The sequence below is a fragment of the Cherax quadricarinatus genome, chromosome 6 (genome assembly GCF_038502225.1).
Source record: "Cherax quadricarinatus isolate ZL_2023a chromosome 6, ASM3850222v1, whole genome shotgun sequence".
In the NCBI taxonomy this organism is placed as follows: Eukaryota; Metazoa; Arthropoda; class Malacostraca; order Decapoda; family Parastacidae; genus Cherax; species Cherax quadricarinatus.
In genome coordinates this window covers 61,240,983-61,261,711 of record NC_091297.1, presented here as the reverse complement: position 1 = coordinate 61,261,711, position 20,729 = coordinate 61,240,983, and the positions used below count along the sequence as shown (strand labels likewise).

Sequence of the window (20,729 nt, the reverse complement as noted above, 5' to 3'; positions counted from 1 at the left end):
AAAGGGGGTAAAGCAGCTGGAACTGACGGGATCATAACAGAAATGTTAAAAGCAGAGGGGAATATAGTGTTGGAGTGGTTGGTATTTTTGTTTAATAAATGTATGAAAGAGGGGAAGATACCTAGGGACTGGCAGAGAAGTTGTATAGTTCCTTTATATAAAAGGAAGGGGGACAAAAGAGTGTGCAAAAATTATAGGGGAATAAGTTTACTGAGTATATCAACACCCTAGCAAAGCAAAGGTTCGTGGACAAGTTTGGGAGGGTATGTAAAGGAAGAAAGTTGAAAGTTAACATAGATAAGAATAAGGTGATGAGGGTATCAAATGATTTAGATAAAGAAAAATTGAATATCACATTGGAGAGAGGCAGTATGGAAGAAGTGAATGTTTTCAGATATTTGGGAGTTGTTGAGGATGAAGGATGAGGTTAACCTAGAATCGATGAAGAAAAAAAAGGTGAGTAGTGCATTGAGGTATATGTGTGGAGACAAAAAATGTTATCTATGGAGGCAAAGAAGCGAATGTATGAAAGTATAGTGGTACCAATTCCCTTATATGGGTGTGAAGCATGGGCTGCAAATGCTGCAGCGAGGAGGCGGTTGGAGGCAGTGAAAATGTCCTTTCTAAGGGCAATGCATGGTGTAAATATTATGCAGAAAATTCGGAGTGTGGAAATTAGAAGGTGTGAAGTTAATAAAAGTATTAGTCAGAAGACTGTAGAGGGGTTGTTGAGGTGCTTTGGTCATTTAGAGAGAATGGATTAAAGTAGAATGACATGGAGAGCGTATAAATAAGTAGGGGAAGGAAAGCAGGGTAGAGGTCGTCCTCAGCAACGATCAGTTCCATCCTGGCGAAGAAAAAAGAAATCAAGGAATCTGATGTTGTGAAAGGGGTAAATGTGCTAATGAAACAGAGATCGCAAACAATCGAAGATGTCGAGTTGTTGTTAGTGTGGATCAACGAAAAACAGTTAGCAGGAGATGTGTTGTGTTGCTTCAAAGGTGGAGGAAGAGAGAGGGGAGAATGTGCCTTCTTCAGTAATTAAGGACATGTGTGCAAAGTGGAGTGATTTGCAAAGTTTTGTGGAGAAATATCACCCTAACAAAGCTGTTGCAAGCCATGTCTGCAACATGATCAATGACAATACCTTGTCCCATTTCAGGCAAATCTTGCAGAGATGCCAGAAACAGACCTCTCTGGACAGGTTTTTTGTGCAACAGGGGTCCAGTGCCAGTAAAAGACAAAATGAAGTAACCCCAGATAGGGACTTGATACTTGAAGTCCTCATGGAGGGGGATTCCCCTTCCAACCAATAACCTCTCCTTCTCCTCCCTCCTCCCTCTCCCCTCGTCACGTCTTCCATACACCAACAAGAGTCGTCAACAAGGGTAAAAGTGATATTAACTCGTAAACGGTCCAAACGTATATATACATTCTTACCGCAAGTGCCCCAAACGTATATAAACGTTTTGTTTTTCCTGCCTTCAAATATGGAACAATTGGCCTGAGATGTCTTGTCAGCATAGAATGGGTCATAACACTCAGTGTGCACTGTATTAAAAAAAATTTGGGATCACTTAGTACCTTGTGGGAGAACCAGTTCAAATGAGCGCCAGCTAGAGCAAACAGTGAGGTAAACACCTGGGAATCACTGATTTCATGTAGTATTAACTCTCCCATTTTAAGAGGAAAGTAATGTTGACCCCGAGTTTAGTAGCTTTGAGGTGGATGTGGTCATAGTGGTCAAGGAAAAATATCTGTCTATCTGCCTATCTGTCTATCTGCCTATCTATCTGTCTATCTGCCTATCTATCTGTCTATCTGCCTATCTGCCTATCTGCCTATCTGTCTATCTGCCTATCTGTCTATCTGCCTATCTGCCTATCTGCCTATCTGTCTATCTGCCTATCTGCCTATCTGCCTATCTGTCTATCTGCCTATCTGCCTATCTGCCTATCTGTCTATCTGCCTATCTGTCTCTGCCTATCTGTCTCTGCCTATCTGTCTCTGCCTATCTGTCTCTGCCTATCTGTCTCTGCCTATCTGTCTCTGCCTATCTGTCTCTGCCTATCTGTCTCTGCCTATCTGTCTCTGCCTATCTGTCTCTGCCTATCTGTCTCTGCCTATCTGTCTCTGCCTATCTGTCACTGTCTGCCTCTGTCTGCCTCTGTCTGTCTCTGTCTCTATCTGTCTCTGTCACACAAGTACACACAAATACAAGTATACATAGTGTAAATTACCTAGGATAACCCAAAAAATCCAGACAAAGTGCTATACTTTGCTTGAAGATATGAATAAACATGATGCAGTCTTGTGGCTCTCTCTGAGACAGAGAGCTAGACAGATAGACAGGGAGCTTCAAAGCGAGGGCTGATGCTCATCAAATGTCACCTCTAATCTAATCTTGTCAAGTCTTACCACTGCACCCTCATGTATGCTCATCAAATGCCAGCTCTTATCTAATGATATCTCATTTTACGTCACTGTCTGTCGGGTGGACTGAGGCTTGTTTTTCATGCTTCAGGGGGCTGTAGGGCAAGTTTCCGCGCACGCTCAACCAAAAATCGAAAAATTATGGAAATTGAGCTACATATACCGAAAAATAGCTTAACTCTTTGGCAACACAATGATACCAGAATGAATGTTCTACGACGTTTCTACAAGAAATTATAGTCATTTATATCAGGTATGGTGACGGCGATGTGGGTAGCGAGTCTGCTCACAGCCCATATATTTTTTGGAATTTTTTCCTAGTTTTTTATCTCTTTTTCTTGAATTATTCTTTCTAATATAATAACTGACTATTTGGCATCATAAAAAAGTAGGCGGAGCTTATCCGTAGACTTAGAGCCAACCAGGCACCATATGGGATCGCTCGGCAGTGTTCCCGCTCCAGAGAGTGCCAGGAGAAATCACTTCATTATTACGCTTATATCAGCTTATATATCAACTCTATGGCTTATTTATCTATCAGAATTGATCTAATATGATATAACAAACACTATAAATAACATACAAACATATTATATACGCTAGACTGAATAAAATAAGCCATAATATGGCGAGAGACCATCGGGAATATTTTGATATAAATGAGTGAATCCTCTCATGTCGTATTCTTTGGTCTCTGAGTAAGAGAAAACGGTGTTTTGAAGAGGATAACTGCACTAGAACATCAGTTTACTAAGAAATACACCCAAACAAATGCGATTTTCGCGAAAAAACAAAAAAATTCGAGACGGCGGGCCGGCCGGCACTCCAGGCCAATATCTCGGAAGTAACTTATTCACCTAATGGCCAAAATTCTTCCTTTATTACTTAATTAAAAACTGTAAAAATGATTTCTCTAAATTCCTTCGTGCAATTTTTGGAAATATTCCAAATACTTTGGGATTTATGTGGGAGTAAAGGGCAGATTTTTTGCAACATTCCAAGAACTAACAAACTTTATTTTTTTGTGAAATAAAGATAAGTTATTTAGAGGCAAGGTCATGAAGTAAATACATATAAGCATTGTTCTCTCGGCACCAAGTGTCCAAACAACCTTACGTAGTCCCATATAGGAATAAATTTGGCCACAAGAGCATTTTCAGTAAATCAGTCCTTTTTCAGTCTTTTCTCAGTTGTTGTTTGAGGTATATTTTTGATAAATATTTTCAAGAAAAAGTGAAAACACTTTGTCTTGTGCACCAAAACTGGAGGAAATCAGACGGTAAACAAAAGAGCTACAATTTTTTGACCGACGCCCCCCTTCAAGGGAACTTATAATTACATAATAATAATAATAATAATATTATTATTATTATTATTATTATATACTTCCACATCCAAAACATTGCTGGGATCTATAAATGGCCAAGGCAGGTGTAAATGTCCACCTGTCAGTGTGTTTGTGACAATTTGAGTACAATTTCAGTACCTAATACTACTAACGTCAGAACAAAGATTGGTTATGAAATGACAAGAACTACTATAAATTGCAATTATCAGAACATAAAAATTATATAATATGAAAAATAGAAAATAATGGTACACTGGCAACACTTCTGCAAGTGGCAGGACTCGATGTTGCTGTCACATGAGCATCCAGTGCCAACATCTCAGCTTCATATCTCTAAGTAATGACCCAAATTTTTTTTTTATCCTATAACACTTAGAACAATGTGCTCTTTATTTTCATTAAAAAAAAAATATTTTTTTATTTTTCAAAATATTTGGGGCACTGGGGTAGTGAATGTACAGTAGACCATCATTTAGCACGAGTTTATTTGGCACGATTTAGGTATAGCACGATTGAAGAATTGCGGCACAATTTTATGTAACATGTCATATGATGAATTCAACAAGCTTCAGTTTGCAGGAAGGAAAAAAAAAACTTCCTTCTTCCTCCAAGCGGCTGCCTTGTTGTGGATCAGCAGGGTAGACCTCCAGCCGTCCCCTCCCCCCCAGATAACACCCCACCACCCCAGCATTCGTACTTCATACGTGTCCAGTCCAACTTCTCTGCTACAGGCTTGTGATTGTGAATTGTTATGATCTTTTAACCCTTTCAGGGTCCAAGGCCAAAATCTGAAGTCACGCACCAGTGTCCAAGAAATTTTGAAAAAAAAAAAAATTATTTTTTCTTACAGAATTAAAGAGCATATTTTTGTGAAGGTAATAAAACAAAAAAAATTAGAATCTGATCAGTACTTACCGAGATACAGTGCCAAGAAGTTTGTAGAAAATGATGTGGTGGCGGCAACATCGACGAATTCCACATACGCGTATCATATTATTTTGTTGTTTTAGTTGTTTTTTCTTTTCTTTTCCAATTTTTTTCTATTCCTACTAACATTTGGGGCCTGAGAGACCAATACTGTATATAATTGATATATATATACTCACTGTTTACCTGGAGTTTACCTGGAGAGAGTTTCGGGGGTCAACGCCCCCGCGGCCGGTCTGTGACCAGGCCTCCTGGTGGATCAGCGCCTGATCAACCAGGCTGTTGCTGCTGGCTGCACGCAAACCAACGTACGAGCCACAGCCCGGCTGATCAGGAACTGACTTTAGGTGCTTGTCCAGTGCCAGCTTGAAGACTGCCAGGGGTCTGTTGGTAATCCCCCTTATGTGTGCTGGGAGGCAGTTGAACAGTCTCGGGCCCCTGACACTTATTGTATGGTCTCTTAATGTGCTAGTGACACCCCTGCTTTTCATTGGGGGGATGGTGCATCGTCTGCCAAGTCTTTTGCTTTCGTAGTGAGTGATTTTCGTGTGCAAGTTCGGTACTAGTCCCTCTAGGATTTTCCAGGTGTATATAATCATGTATCTCTCCCTCCTGCGTTCCAGGGAATACAGGTTTAGAAACCTCAAGCGCTCCCAGTAATTGAGGTGTTTTATCTCCGTTATGCGCGCCGTGAAAGTTCTCTGTACATTTTCTAGGTCGGCAATTTCACCTGCCTTGAAAGGTGCTGTTAGAGTGCAGCAATATTCCAGCCTAGATAGAACAAGTGACCTGAAGAGTGTCATCATGGGCTTGGCCTCCCTAGTTTTGAAGGTTCTCATTATCCATCCTGTCATTTTTCTAGCAGATGCGATTGATACAATGTTATGGTCCTTGAAGGTGAGATCCTCCGACATAATCACTCCCAGGTCTTTGACGTTGGTGTTTCGCTCTATTTTGTGGCCAGAATTTGTTTTGTACTCTGATGAAGATTTAATTTCCTCATGTTTACCATATCTGAGTAATTGAAATTTCTCATCGTTGAACTTCATATTGTTTTCTGCAGCCCACTGAAAGATTTGGTTGATGTCCGCCTGGAGCCTTGCAGTGTCTGCAATGGAAGACACTGTCATGCAGATTCGGGTGTCATCTGCAAAGGAAGACACGGTGCTGTGGCTGACATCCTTGTCTATGTCGGATATGAGGATGAGGAACAAGATGGGAGCTAGTACTGTGCCTTGTGGAACAGAGCTTTTCACCGTAGCTGCCTCGGACTTTACTCTGTTGACGACTACTCTCTGTGTTCTGTTAGTGAGGAAATTATAGATCCATCGACCGACTTTTCCTGTTATTCCTTTAGTGCGCATTTTGTGCGCTATTACGCCATGGTCACACTTGTCGAAGGCTTTTGCAAAGTCTGTATATATTACATCTGCATTCTTTTTGTCTTCTAGTGCATTTAGGACCTTGTCGTAGTGATCCAGTAGTTGAGACAGACAGGAGCGACCTGTTCTAAACCCATGTTGCCCTGGGTTGTGTAACTGATGGGTTTCTAGATGGGTGGTGATCTTGCTTCTTAGGACCCTTTCAAAGATTTTTATGATATGGGATGTTAGTGCTATTGGTCTGTAGTTCTTTGCTGTTGCTTTACTGCCCCCTTTGTGGAGTGGGGCTATGTCTGTTGTTTTTAGTAACTGAGGGACGACCCCCGTGTCCATGCTCCCTCTCCATAGGATGGAAAAGGCTCGTGATAGGGGCTTCTTGCAGTTCTTGATGAACACAGAGTTCCATGAGTCTGGCCCTGGGGCAGAGTGCATGGGCATGTCATTTATCGCCTGTTCGAAGTCATTTGGCATCAGGATAACATCGGATAGGCATGTGTTAATCAAATTTTGTGGCTCTCTCATAAAAAATTCATTTTGATCTTCGACTCTCAGTCTGGTTAGCGGCTTGCTAAAAACTGAGTCATATTGGGACTTGAGTAGCTCACTCATTTCCTTGCTGTCATCTGTGTAGGACCCATCTTGTTTAAGTAGGGGCCCAATACTGGACGTTGTTCTCGATTTTGATTTGGCATAGGAGAAGAAATACTTTGGGTTTCTTTCGATTTCATTTATGGCTTTTAGTTCTTCCCGCGATTCCTGACTCCTAAAGGATTCTTTTAGCTTAAGTTCGATGCTTGCTATTTCTCTGACCAATGTCTCCCTGCGCATTTCAGATATATTGACCTCTTTTAGCCGCTCTGTTATTCTTTTCCGTCGCCTGTAAAGGGAGCGCCTGTCTCTTTCTATTTTACATCTACTCCTCCTTTTTCTTAGAGGAATAAGCCTTGTGCATACATCGAGTGCCACCGAGTTAATCTGTTCTAGGCATAAGTTTGGGTCTGTGTTGCTTAGTATATCTTCCCAACTTATATCGGTTAGGACTTGGTTTACTTGGTCCCACTTTATGCTTTTGTTATTGAAGTTGAATTTGGTGAATGCTCCCTCGTGACTAGTCTCATTTTGTCGGTCTGGGGCTCCACGCATACATGTCTGAACCTCAATTATGTTGTGATCCGAGTATATTGTTTTTGATATTGTGACATTTCTTATCAGATCATCATTGTTAGTGAAGATGAGGTCTAGTGTATTCTCCAGTCTAGTAGGCTCTATTATTTGCTGGTTTAAATTGAATTTTGTGCAGAGATTTAAAAGCTCGTGTGAGTGTGAGTTTTCATCAGAGCTGCCTCCTGGTGTTATTACTGCAACAATATTATTTGCTATATTCCTCCATTTTAGGTGCCTTAAGTTGAAATCCCCCAGGAGCAAGATGTTGGGTGCAGGAGCTGGAAGATTTTCCAGACAGTGGTCAATTTTTAACAGCTGTTCCTGGAATTGCTGGGATGTTGCATCCGGAGGCTTGTAGACTACCACAATGACTAGATTTTGGTTCTCGACCTTTACTGCTAAAACTTCCACTACGTCATTTGAGGCATTAAGCAGTTCTGTGCAAACAAGTGACTCTGCAATTTACAGGCCAACCACCCCCTTTTGCCTGTTCACTCTGTCACATCTGTATAGGTTGTAACCTGGGATCCATATTTCGTTGTCCAAGTGATCCTTTATGTGGGTCTCAGTGAAAGCCGCGAACATTGCCTTTGCTTCTGCAAGCAGTCCACGGATGAAAGGTATTTTGTTGTTTGTTGCTGGCTTTAGACCCTGTATATTTGCAAAGAAGAATGTTATCGGACTGGTGGTATTGTTAGTACTGGGGGGGGATTTTTTTTCCGGCATTAGTATCTGTATCTGTTGGTTTGGAGTGGAGGCCATCGACTGTGGTTCCACTCCAGGAATGACTGTATTGAACACAATAACCGCACTAAAGTTATTATCATATTATTGTTTACCACTGTTGTTTATTACAATAAACATGCACAAATATTGTATAATACTAATGTTCTATCATATATTTACATATTTACAATCACTGGACATGGTTTTAGAACTGCTGGAGCTTGTGGAACTCCTTGAAACAAGGCACCATGCACAGAGGCACCTTACATTCCTCACACATAAACCGAGTGTCTTTGCGTCTTTGTTGCCGTCGTTTTGTTTGTGCACAGACAATGCATCTCTTTTGAGCAAATTTCTTTTGAGTTGAAGGAAGCTGTATTATGAAATGATCACCTTCTCTCCTCAAACGCTTGGGTATATTGTGATGAATTCGAGGACCATGTTGTATTGCAGGTGTTGTTACCTGGTACTTCATTATGAGTTGTCTGACAACAGACAAACAAAATTCACCATACGGTGGTCTGTTACCAGTCTTTATTTGGTACATATTATATGCATTCAGCATTGAAATGTCCATGAGATGGAAGAAAAGTTTCATGTACCACTTGTAACTCTTACGAACACAGTCAACAAAACCAATCTGCATGTCACACTTGTCAACCAAGCGCATGTTTTGTGTATAATCAATCACTGTCACTGGTTTTCGAATACGTTCATTAGTCACTCGATCAACTTTGCCACTGTCTTGCATTTCATTACGGTGAATGGTTGTCAACAATGTGACATCTCGTTTGTCATGCCACCGTAATGCCATGATGTCATTGGCAGTAAACACCTGCACGTCATCACCACGAACACCTGCGTTGAGGCTGGGCATATGTTTACGATTAGAACGCACTGTGCCACACACATCTGTCTTGTTCACTCGCATGAAATCACTGAGTAATGGGCTTGTGTACCAGTTATCGGTATATAATGTATGGCCCTTACCAAGATAAGGTGCCATCATGTTTCTCACTACGTCACCTGATATACCCAATAACATCTTGGTATCTTTCAATGTTTTACTACCCGTGTATACAACAATATCCAACACCAGGCCACTGTCACAATCACAGAGTACAAACAATTTTATACCAAAGCGGTTCCTCTTGCTCGGTATATACTGCTTGAATGACAGTCTACCTTTGAACAAAATCAAAGACTCGTCAATTACAAGATTCTTGAATGGATAAAAGTATATCCTGAACTTTTGTTTGAGATACATGAAAACATTTCTAATCTTGTATAACCTGTCACTTCTGTCAGGCCTGGTTTTGTCAGAGAAGTGCAACATACGTAACAGTAAGATAAACCTGTTCACTGGTATTATTTCACTGAAGGATGGGGTACAAATTAGCCGATCTGTGGACCAGTATGCTTTTATATTATGCTTATAGATGTGAGGCATAAGCATTGTTGCAAAAAGCAAATACATTTCTGCAACAGTCGTCTCTTTCCACCTGTGTAGTCTTGACTGTGGTGATAAGATCGTATTTGCCATGGTGTACTGAAAATACTTATTACTTTCCCTGACAATAATTTCCATCAATGGCTGGTCAAAGAATAATTCAAAGAATTCCAGTTCATTGGCCGTGGTTCCAAGGGGACAGGTAGGTAGAATTCCACTTTGAGAGTCATCAAAGTGGTGAGGGCTGGGAACAAAATTGGGATTTTGCTGCCAATCCCAGATACGGTTTGCTGGTGGATACTGGACATCATAGGTTGGTTGTACGGGTGGTTGTGGCGGGCTGGTGGGTGACGCTCCGCTTTGTCCTTGAACTGACGAGTCAGCAGCGTGGGTCCCCGCGTGGCACAGTGAGTCACGCATGGCGGTGCCACTACCACCACCAGCCCCACTAACACCATCCACTGATGCCTGTGGCCCATCCATGCCAAGTGTAGCCACATCATCCTCACTATCACTACCTAAAACGGGTGTAGGGCCACGGGATGTACTCCGGGATGTACTCCGGGATGTACTCCGTCCCCTGGGCACAGCATAGGGTACACTACCTGAGCGCATGTGGCGGCAAACATACCGACGCTTCACTGGTGAATATGTTTCCTCACTATCACTACTCGAATGATCGTCGAGCGCAATAAAATCACAATCCATGTCAGAATCATCGTCATTACTAAAGTCAGAGGCCAGGCCACGGGAAAATATTAGTTTTCTCTTACGTTTAGGAACACCCGACCGTGAGTCACGAGTGCCCACACCAGAGGTAGAAGGTCGAGGATCGTCGGGGTTTTCTGCACCATTATCGATATCCTGGTCATTATTTTCGGTCACTAACTTATCAAAGCCGTAGAATTCGTCTTCATTTCCACTTCCATCAGTGTCAGAACTATCAGACAGGAAGAGGAGAGTCCCAATTTTCCGGGGAGTGAGAGCTGACTTGCGACGAGGCATGGTGAACAAGGGTGACTGAGGCGGCGTTCCCACAATGCTATGCAGGCGCCTAGATTTTTTGTTTATGGCGCACACCCACGGCGCAGACCCATTCTCTCACATGTAGGCCTATGAGCGCTTTCGCGCTAAATTTGACGGCGCTAGAATTTTGGCGTAGATCTACGGTTTGGACACTCACCGACCAGCCGTAGATCTACGGGACGGACCCTGAAAGGGTTAATTAATATATCTTGTATCTGCTAAGCAATCATGACTCCCAGTAGGCATACCAGTGTTGCTAAAAGTGGCAAGAAAAGGTTTAACCCGTAAACGGTCCAAACGTATACATACGTTCTCTACCATAGTGCCCCAAATTTTTTGAGAAAAAAAAAATCGTTGTTTTTTTAATAGGAAAAAAGAGCATATGGTACCCAGGCATCCCCAATTATTTTAATATGGCACACAGTGAGTGCGCACACCCATTCTCTCATGTCTAGGTGACTCAGGCTTATCGTGGCAATGTTGAATGTATGACAAATAAAACGTATATATAAGTTTGGGGCACTAGCAGTAAAAACATATGTATATGTTTGGACCGTCTATTACCTGGGTTAAGAAGTCTTAGAATTAACGAAGCAAACAAAGATATTAGACAAGACATCCTGTGGCCATAATGAAGTATTACTTTGTACACATAAAAGGAGGTAAACATAAGTTTGTGTGACTGACTGACTGAATGACTTGACTGACTTACTGAATAATTTGACTGACTTACTGAATGATTTGACTGACTTACTGAATGACTCATGAAATCATAATGACACGATTGCAAACAAACCATACCACGGGCGAGATTTGACCCCGCAACGGTCTGGAGTTTTGAGACTCTCTGACCGCGGGTTCAAATCCCGCTCGTGGTATGGTTTACTGAATGACTTGACTGACTTACTGGATGACTTGACTGACTTACTGGATGACTTGACTGACTTACTGAATGACTTGACTGACTTACTGAATGACTTGACTGACTTACTGAATGACTTGACCGACTTACTGACCGACTTACTGAATGACTTGACTGACTTACTGAACGACTTGACTAACTTACTGATTGACTTGACTGACTGAATGACTTTAAAGTTAGACACTCCAGTACAGCCATCAGCTTCAGTACCAGAACCTCTACCATCCACCTCAGCCCAGTAGGGCCACAGCATAACTCTCCACTCTTTTCACAATCATCCACAAACACCAGCACCCACAGTTTAAGGTTACATTTGCAGTCTTAAGCAGTAAAAACAACGTAATACATCACAACAATGAACTACAATTGCATATTCACTTTTATTTTTCTAAGATGTGGAGGCCTAAAAAAAAAGCCGTTTGGCTTTTTGGGGGCTCTCAGGAACATAACCCTATTTTTCCTATAAGTTCTTCAGTTCATCTAACACAGTTTTTACCTAACACGGTGTTTTCGGGAACGTAACTACCGTGATAAATGACGGTCTACTGTATATATACATTTGGACCGTTTATGGGTTAAATGCTCATTTATCCATTTCATTAGTTCTTAACATTTCTCTTTTTTTTTTTTTTGGATGTAAAACTATAGTTATTCTCTATAAAATGTATTTTTTTGGGTGTCTGGAACGAATTAATTGGATTTAAACTATTTCTGATGGGAAATATTGCTTTGGTGTTCGTCAAGTTCAGTGTTCATCGGACTTTCTGGAACGAATCAACGATGAAAACCAAGGTTCCACTGTATAGTGTTTGTGTGGATAATTTTGGGAGATGAGGTGATTTCTAACCAGGGGCCCTTTTGTATGTTCAGGAAATGAATTCCAGATCTTAGGGCCCTTTATATGCATAGCATTTTTGCATAGGGAGAGACATGAGGGATATCGGTGCCTATACCCTACTGACACTTGTTAGATTAAAATGCACCTCTGGTAACAATGTTTAGTATATACTTACACTAGCGTTCTCCTTTCTTGATGTTTGCTGTTTTTGTTCCCCCAAGGTACAATCAGACTCTGGTCTTTCTCCATCTCCAGTTTCCATAATTTAGACTTTCTGAAAGGAAGAGATGCTAGATCAAATTTTCACAGAGCTATGACCCAGCAGCCATTTAACACATCAGACACTAAAATTGAACCTACATGTACTGATAAACAAAACAGGACTTGTAAACAAAGGAAAATATATTACTGTATTATTACTACAGCTACTGCATATAAAAGATATGCAAAACACCACAATAATGATAAGTTAATTCAGATACAGGTACACATAAAATTATCATACATAGTGGCATATGTGTAGAATACCTAGGATAACCCCAAAAATGTCAGACAAAGTGACTTATTTCTATTGGGGACATTTATTCCTCTAAGCCAGAGGATTTCAAGAGAAATTTTGAAGACATGGAACAATTACTTAAAAAATAAAAAAAACTTAACAAAACATAAAATTTTAATGATAAAAAAGACAAGTGGTGATAGCACTACATTACAATTTAAGTTATGTTATGCATTAAAGTAAACCCTGGATTAACCCAAAATCAGACTGCGTGAATTTACATAACACTACTGAAAAATTGCAATCCAAAAGTTATCCTCCATTTTGCATTCTACACTGTTTTATGATAATTTCTCTAATAACAAGGCAGTTGAAGCTCACACTATGTGATAAACATGTTATGAAGCCAAAGGAGCATTTTCCTTGACATTATTTACACATGTACTAAATGGTGATTTCTTATGAAGTTTGACATAAGAACACAAGAAAGGTGGAGCACTGCAGCAGGCCTGTTGGCCCATACTAGGCAGGTCCTTCACAATCCATCCCACTAATAGGATATTTGTCCAACGCAACTTTCAGCGCTGCCCAAGAAACAAGCCCTGATAACTCCATTCACTCACGTAAGTCTCATTCAAATCCAACCTAAATTTGAAGCTACCCAAGGTCCTAGCTTCAATAACCCTACTTGGAAGATTGTTTTGCTCATCAACTACCCTTTTTCCAAACCAATACTTTCCTGTATCATTTCTAAACTTATCTAATTTGAATCCATTATTGCAGGTTCTCTCTTGGAGAGAGAGATCCTCAAGACCTTATTTATATCCCCTTTGTTAATTTTATTATTATTATAATCAAGGGGGAAGCGCTAAACCCGGAGGATTATACAGCGCCTGGGGGGGGATGTGGAAGGCATTCAGGCTTAATTCGGGGAACTGGAGCACAGATCCAATTCCCTAAATCAAAAGCCCCTCACCAACATCAACCCTTTGTTAATACCCATCTTCCACTTGTACACTTCGATCATGTCTCCCCTCATTCTTCATCTTACAAGTAAATGTAATTTAAGGGACTTCAACCTTTCTTCATACAGAAGATTTCTAATGCTATGAATTTTGTCATTCTTCGTTGAATGATTTCTAACAAATTTATAACCATTCTGTGTAGATGAATGGTTCAGAGAAGCGACAAGTTCATAAATTAGACACATGTGAAACACTTGGGTATCTTTATTGAGGAAACGTTTCACCACACAGTGGCTTCATGAGTCCATACAAAGGAGAACGATGAAGAACAGGAGGAGTCTGAGATAATCAATCCCTCAGCCCTGAGTCGATGTGGTCAGTCCATCAATCTTGAAAAGAATACAGCCTACGTGCAAAGAAGTACCTCATATACCGTAGCCCGGAGAGGTGCAGCAGTCGTAGGTGGTATCACATTTGTCAAATGTGGAAGTAGGCCATGCCCAAGGGTTGGGCAAGTGAAGAATTCCCTGTATTAAGATCCCAAGATGTTGCTGTGTCAGACAGGAATGTAGACAAATGGTTCAGAGAACTGACAAGTTGATAACCATTCTGTAACATGGAGACCAGAATTGAGCTAAATAATCTAGGTGAGGCCTTACTAATGATGTATAAAGCTGTAGCATAACCTCTGAACTTCTGTTGCTTACACTTCTTGGTATAAATCCCAGTCATCTGTTTGCCTTATTATGTATGCTTAGGCATTGCTGTCTGGTTTAAGGTTGCTGCTTACCATAACCCCCAAGTCATTTTTGTAATCCGGATCGCTAAGTTCTACGTTATTTAACTTATAAGTGCTAGGGTTATGGACACTCCCTAGCTTAAGAACCTTGCATTTATCTTCATTGAACGCACCTGACACTTTTCTGACCACGAACTGAGTTTGTCTAAATCCTCCTGAAGTTCCTCGACATCTACGTTTGAATCAATTATCCTACCTATCTTCATGTCCTCAGCGAATTTGCTCACATCACCAGTAATTCCCTCATCAAGGTCACTGATATGTATTATAAACAACAGGCCCAAGACTGATCCCTGTGGAATGCCACTTGTTACAGATCCCCAATTGAATTTAACCCCAATTAACCCTTTGACTGTTTTGGTCATACGAGCCAATGTGTTTGACGTATATACATATACTCAAAAATTCTAGGGCTTCAAATCATGCTGGAGAAAGCTGGTAGGCCCACATGTGAGAGAATGGGTCTGTGTAGTCAATTTTTTTTTTTATTATTAACACACGGGCCGATTCCCACCAAGGCAGGGTGGCCCGAAAAAAGAAAAACTTGCACCATCATTCACTCCATCACTGTCTTGCCAGAAGGGTGCTTTACACTACAGTTTCTAAACTGCAACATTAACACCCCTCCTTCAGAGTGCAGGCACTGTACTTCCCATCTCCAGGACTCAAGTCCAGCCTGCGGGTTTCCCTGAATCCCTTCATAAATGTTACTTTGCCCACACTCCAACAGCACGTCAAGTATTAAAAACTATTTGTCTCCATTCACTCCTATCAAACATGCTCACGCATGCCTACTGGAAGTCCAAGCCCCTCGCACACAAAACCTCCTTTACCCCCTCCCTCCAACCTTTCCTAGGCCGACCCCTACCCCGCCTTCCTTCCACTACAGACTGATACACTCTTGAAGTCATTCTGTTTTGCTCCATTCTCTCTACATGTCCGAACCACCTCAACAACCCTTCCTCAGCCCTCTGGACAACAGTTTTGGTAATCCCGCACCTCCTCCTAACTTCCAAACTACGAATTCTATGCATTATATTCACACCACACATTGACCTCAGACATGACATCTCCACTGCCTCCAGCCTTCTTCTCGCTGCAACATTCATCACCCATGCTTCACACCCATATAAGAGCGTTGGTAAAACTATACTCTCATACATTCCCCTCTTTGCCTCCAAGAACAAAGTTCTTTGTCTCCACAGACTCCTAAGTGCACTGCTCACCCTTTTCCCCTCATCAATTCTATGATTCACCTCATCTTTCATAGACCCATCCGCTGATACATCCACTCTCAAATATCTGAATACATTCACCTCCTCCATACTCTCTCCCTCCAATTTGATATCCAATCTTTCATCACCTAATCTTTTTGTTATCCTCATAACCTTACTCTTTCCTGTATTCACGTTTAATTTTCTTCTTTTGCATACCCTACCAAATTCATCCACCAACCTCCGCAACTTCTCTTCAGAATCTCCCAAGAGCACAGTGTCATCAGCAAAGAGCAACTGTGACAACTCCCACTTTATGTGTGATTCTTTATCTTTTAACTCCACGCCTCTTGCCAAGACCCTCGCATTTACTTCTCTTACAACCCCATCTATAAATATATTAAACAACCACGGTGACATCACACATCCTTGTCTAAGGCCTACTTTTATTGGGAAATAATCTCCCTCTTTCCTACATACTCTAACTTGAGCCTCACTATCCTCGTAAAAACTCTTCACTGCTTTCAGTAACCTACCTCATACACCATACACCTGCAACATCTGCCACATTGCCCCACTATCCACCCTGTCATACGCCTTTTCCAAATCCATAAATGCCAGAAAAACCTCTTTAGCCTTATCTAAATGCTGTTCACTTTTATGTTTCACTGTAAACACCTGGTCCACACACCCCCTACCTTTCCTAAAGCTTCCTTGTTCATCTGCTATCCTATTCTCCGTCTTACTCTTAATTCTTTCAATAATAACTCTACCATACACTTTACCAGGTATACTCAACAGACTTATCCCCCTATAATTTTTGCACTCTCTTTTGTCCCCTTTGCCTTTATACAAAGGAACTATGCATGCTCTCTGCCAATCCCTAGGTACCTTACCCTCTTCCATACATTTATTAAATAATCGCACCAACCACTCCAAAACTATATCCCCACCTGCTTTTAACATTTCTATCTTTATCCCATCAATCCCGGCTGCCTTACCCCCTTTCATTTTACCTACTGCCTCACGAACTTCCCCCACACTCACAACTGGCTCTTTCTCACTCCTACAAGATGTTATTCCTCCTTGCCCTATACACGAAATCACAGCTTCCCTATCTTCATCAACATTTAACAATTCCTCAAAATATTCCCTCCATCTTCCCAATACCTCTAACTCTCCTCTCCTATATTCAACTGACAAATCCATTTGTTCTCTAGGCTTCCTTAACTTGTTAATCTCACTCCAAAACTTTTTCTTATTTTCAACAAAATTTGTTGATAACATCTCACCCACTCTCTCATTTGCTCTCTTTTTACATTGCTTCACCACTCTCTTAACCTCTCTCTTTTTCTCCATATACTCTTCCCTCCTTGCATCACTTCTACTTTGTAAAAACTTCTCATATGCTAACTTTTTCTCCCTTACTACTCTCTTTACAGCATCATTCCACCAATCGCTCCTCTTCCCTCCCACACCCACTTTCCTGTAACCACAAACTTCTTCTGAACACTGTAACACTACATTTTTAAACCTACGCCATACCTCTTCGACCCCATTGCCTATGCTCTCATTAGCCCATCTATCCTCCAATAGCTGTTTATATCTTACCCTAACTGCCTCCTCTTTTAGTTCATAAACCTTCACCTCTCTCTTCCCTGATGCTTCTATTCTCCTTGTATCCCATCTACCTTTTGCTCTCAGTGTAGCCACAACTAGAAAGTTATCTGATATATCTGTGGCCCCTCTATAAACATGTACATCCTAAAGTCTACTCAATAGTCTTTTATCTACCAATACATAATCCAACAAACTACTGTCATTTTGCCCTACATCATATCTTGTATACTTATTTATCCTCCTTTTCTTAAAATATGTATTACCTATAACTAATCCCTTTCTATACAAAGTTCAATCAAAGGGCTCCCATTATCATTTACACCTGGCACCCCAAACTTACCTACCACACCCTCTCTAAAAGTTTCTCCTACTTGGTTCAAAGGTTCCTATACATTCACTTAACATTTCCCAAAATCTCTCTCTCTCCTCTACATTCCTCTTCTCCAGATGCATAAATGCTTATTATGACCCACTTTTCACATCCAACCTTTACTTTAATCCACATAATTCTTGAATTTACACATTCATATTCTCTTTTCTCCTTCCATAACTCATCCTTCAACATTACTGCTACCCCTTCCTTAGCTCTAACTCTCTCAGATACTCCAGATTTAATCCCATTTATTTCCCCCCACTGAAACTCCCCTACCCCCTTCAGCTTTGTTTTGCTTAGGGCCAGGACATCCAACTTCTTTTCATTCATAACATCAGCAATCATCTGTTTCTTGTCATCCGCACTACATCCACGCACATTCAAGCATCCCAGTTTTAATATTGACAAATGCCAAGTTCTAAATGTTGGACAATTAAATAACCATGCCACATATAAACTAAATAATGTAGATCTTAATATTACTAATTGCAAAAAGGATTTAGGAGTTCTGGTTAGCAGTAACCTAAAACCAAGACAACAGTGCATTAGTGTTCGCAATAAAGCTAACAGAATTCTTGGCTTCATATCTAGAAGTATAAATAATAGAAGTCCTCAGGTTGTTCTTCAACTCTATATATCCTTGGTTAGGCCTCATTTAGACTATACTGCTCAGTTCTGGTCACCGTATTACAGAATGGATATAAATGCTCTGGAAAACGTACAAAGGAGGATGACAAAGATGATCCCATGTATCAGAAATCTTCCCTATGAGGATAGACTGAAGGCCCTGAATCTGCAATCTCTCGAAAGGCGTAGAATTAGGGGGGATATGATCGAGGTGTATAAATGGAAAACAGGAATAAATAAAGGGGATGTAAATAGTGTGCTGAAAATTTCCAGCCATGACAGGACTCGCAGCAATGGTTTCAAGTTGGAAAAATTCAGATTCAGGAAGGATATAGGAAAGCACTGGTTTGGTAATAGAGTTGTGGATGAGTGGAACAAGCTCCCGAGTACAGTTATTGAGGCTAAAACATTGCCTAGTTTTAAAAATAGGTTAGATAAATACATGAGTGGGTGTGGGTGGGTGAGTTGGGCCTGAGTAGCTTGTGCTGCTGGGTCTGGTACAGTGCTCCATCCTTGAGTGGGGATGACCAGACTGGGTGGGTCACTGGGATAATCCGGGGGGTGGGTCATTGGTCTAATCCGGGGGGGGGGGGGGCATGGACCTGCTCCGCATGGATCAGTAGGCCTGTTGCAGTGTTCCTTCTTTTCTTATGTTCTTATGTTCTATAAAGTTTTTCTTCTTCTCTTTTTTTAATAAATGTCTACAGGAGAAGGGGTTACTAGCCCATCACTCCTGGCATTTTAGTCGCCTCATACGACACGCATGGCTTACGGAGGAAAGATTCTTTTCCACTTTCCCATGGGAATGTGTCCAGTATAAAAAAAAATCCTACAGCACTCAGTGCATGAGAAAAAAAAAACTCCGACCTTGTTTTTGGATTAAAACGCAGATTTTTAGGTGTATTCTCGTATAGTATTTATGGTTGTATTCTTGTTTTCTTGGTCTCTTTTGATAGAATGAAACACATATTATAGAAACAGAAATGATTTTGACTGGTTTTACTATGAAAAGGATCTTGAAATGGAGCTCAAAGAGGCAGAAATGTTCGATATTTACTGATGTTCAAGAGTAAACAAATGACGTTATTGTCCAATAAATGTTCAACTAGCCATTCTAATACAGTCATGAATGGGTTGCCGTTATTTATACAATTACAGTGGACCCCCGGTTAACGATATTTTTTCATTCCGGAAGTATGTTCAGGTGCCAGTACTGACCAAATTTGTTCCCATAAGGAATATTGTGAAGTAGATTAGTCCATTTCAGACCCCCAAACATACACGTACAAACGCACTTACATAAATACACTTACATAATTGGTCGCATTCGGAGGAAATCGTTATGCGGGGGTCCACTGTATTACAATATTGCAGTAGTCTGCATAACAGCAAATCTTCTATTTTTTGTGTTTACCTGGAGAGAGTTCCGGGGTCAACACCCCCGCGGCACGGTCTGTGACCAGGCCTCATGGTGGATCAGAGCCTGATCAACCACACTGTTACTGCTGGCTGCATGCAATCCAACGTATGAGCCACAGCCCGGCTGGTCAGGTACCGACTTTAGGTGCTTGTCCAGTGCCTGCTTGAAGACAGCCAGGGGTCTATTGGTAATCCCCCTTATGTATGCTGGGAGGCAGTTGAACAGTCTCGGGCCCCTGACACTTACTGTGTTGTCTCTTAACGTGCTAGTGACACCCCTGCTTTTCATTTGGGGGATGCTGCAAACAATATCGAATTCTTTATTGCGATCAACAGCCTCAAAAGCTTTACTGAAGAAAGTTAATAAATTAGTTAGGCAGGAATGGCCCCTCGTGAATCCATGCCGAGTATCATTAATCAAATTATGCTTATCCAGATGGCGTCTTATAATATTAGCTGTAACTGACTAGTAATTAGCCTACAATTGAGGTAAGGGTTACTGGCAGGTAATCTGATGGTAATGACTTGTCCCCCGCTTTAAAAATAGGAATTACATTAATCATCTTCCACATATCAGACACTACACCTGTTTGACGAGATAAATTAAAAATATTAGTTAATGATTGAGAGAGTTCCATTTTGCATTCCTTAAGAACCCTTGAAAAAAGCTCATCAGGACCCAGCTATTTATTTTGTTTCAGTCGGCCTATTTGTTTTATAACCATTTTGCTAGTGCTGTGATATTACATAATTTATCTTCTTCAGGCCAACTATAAAAATTAATTACTGGGATATTGTTAGTGTCTTCCTGAGTAAAAACAGAAAATTTGTTTTTTTCCTAAATGCCCATCACTTATTTTACATAATAGGATGTTTGATTTCAGGATGTCTTTACAATTTTTTAATGTGTCAGACTACTGTTACTCAGCACATTCACATTCAACATGAAATGCCTTACTCATCCTTAATAAGCTTCCAATTTGAAAACATCTGCTTT

At 40.9% G+C, this 20,729-nt stretch overlaps 1 protein-coding gene across 1 annotated transcript in view; it reads right to left on the bottom strand.

Moving 5' to 3' along the window:
* The window catches only part of LOC138851087 (chimeric ERCC6-PGBD3 protein-like), a 57,287-nt gene that overhangs the window by 8,432 nt on the left and 28,126 nt on the right, over positions 1–20,729 (bottom strand). Inside the window, exon 2 of the mRNA XM_070079524.1 lies at positions 8,889–12,490. Coding sequence (XP_069935625.1) covers positions 8,889–10,435 — 1,547 coding nt within the window. The 5' untranslated portion in view covers positions 10,436–12,490. The remainder of the gene's footprint in view (positions 1–8,888; positions 12,491–20,729) is intronic.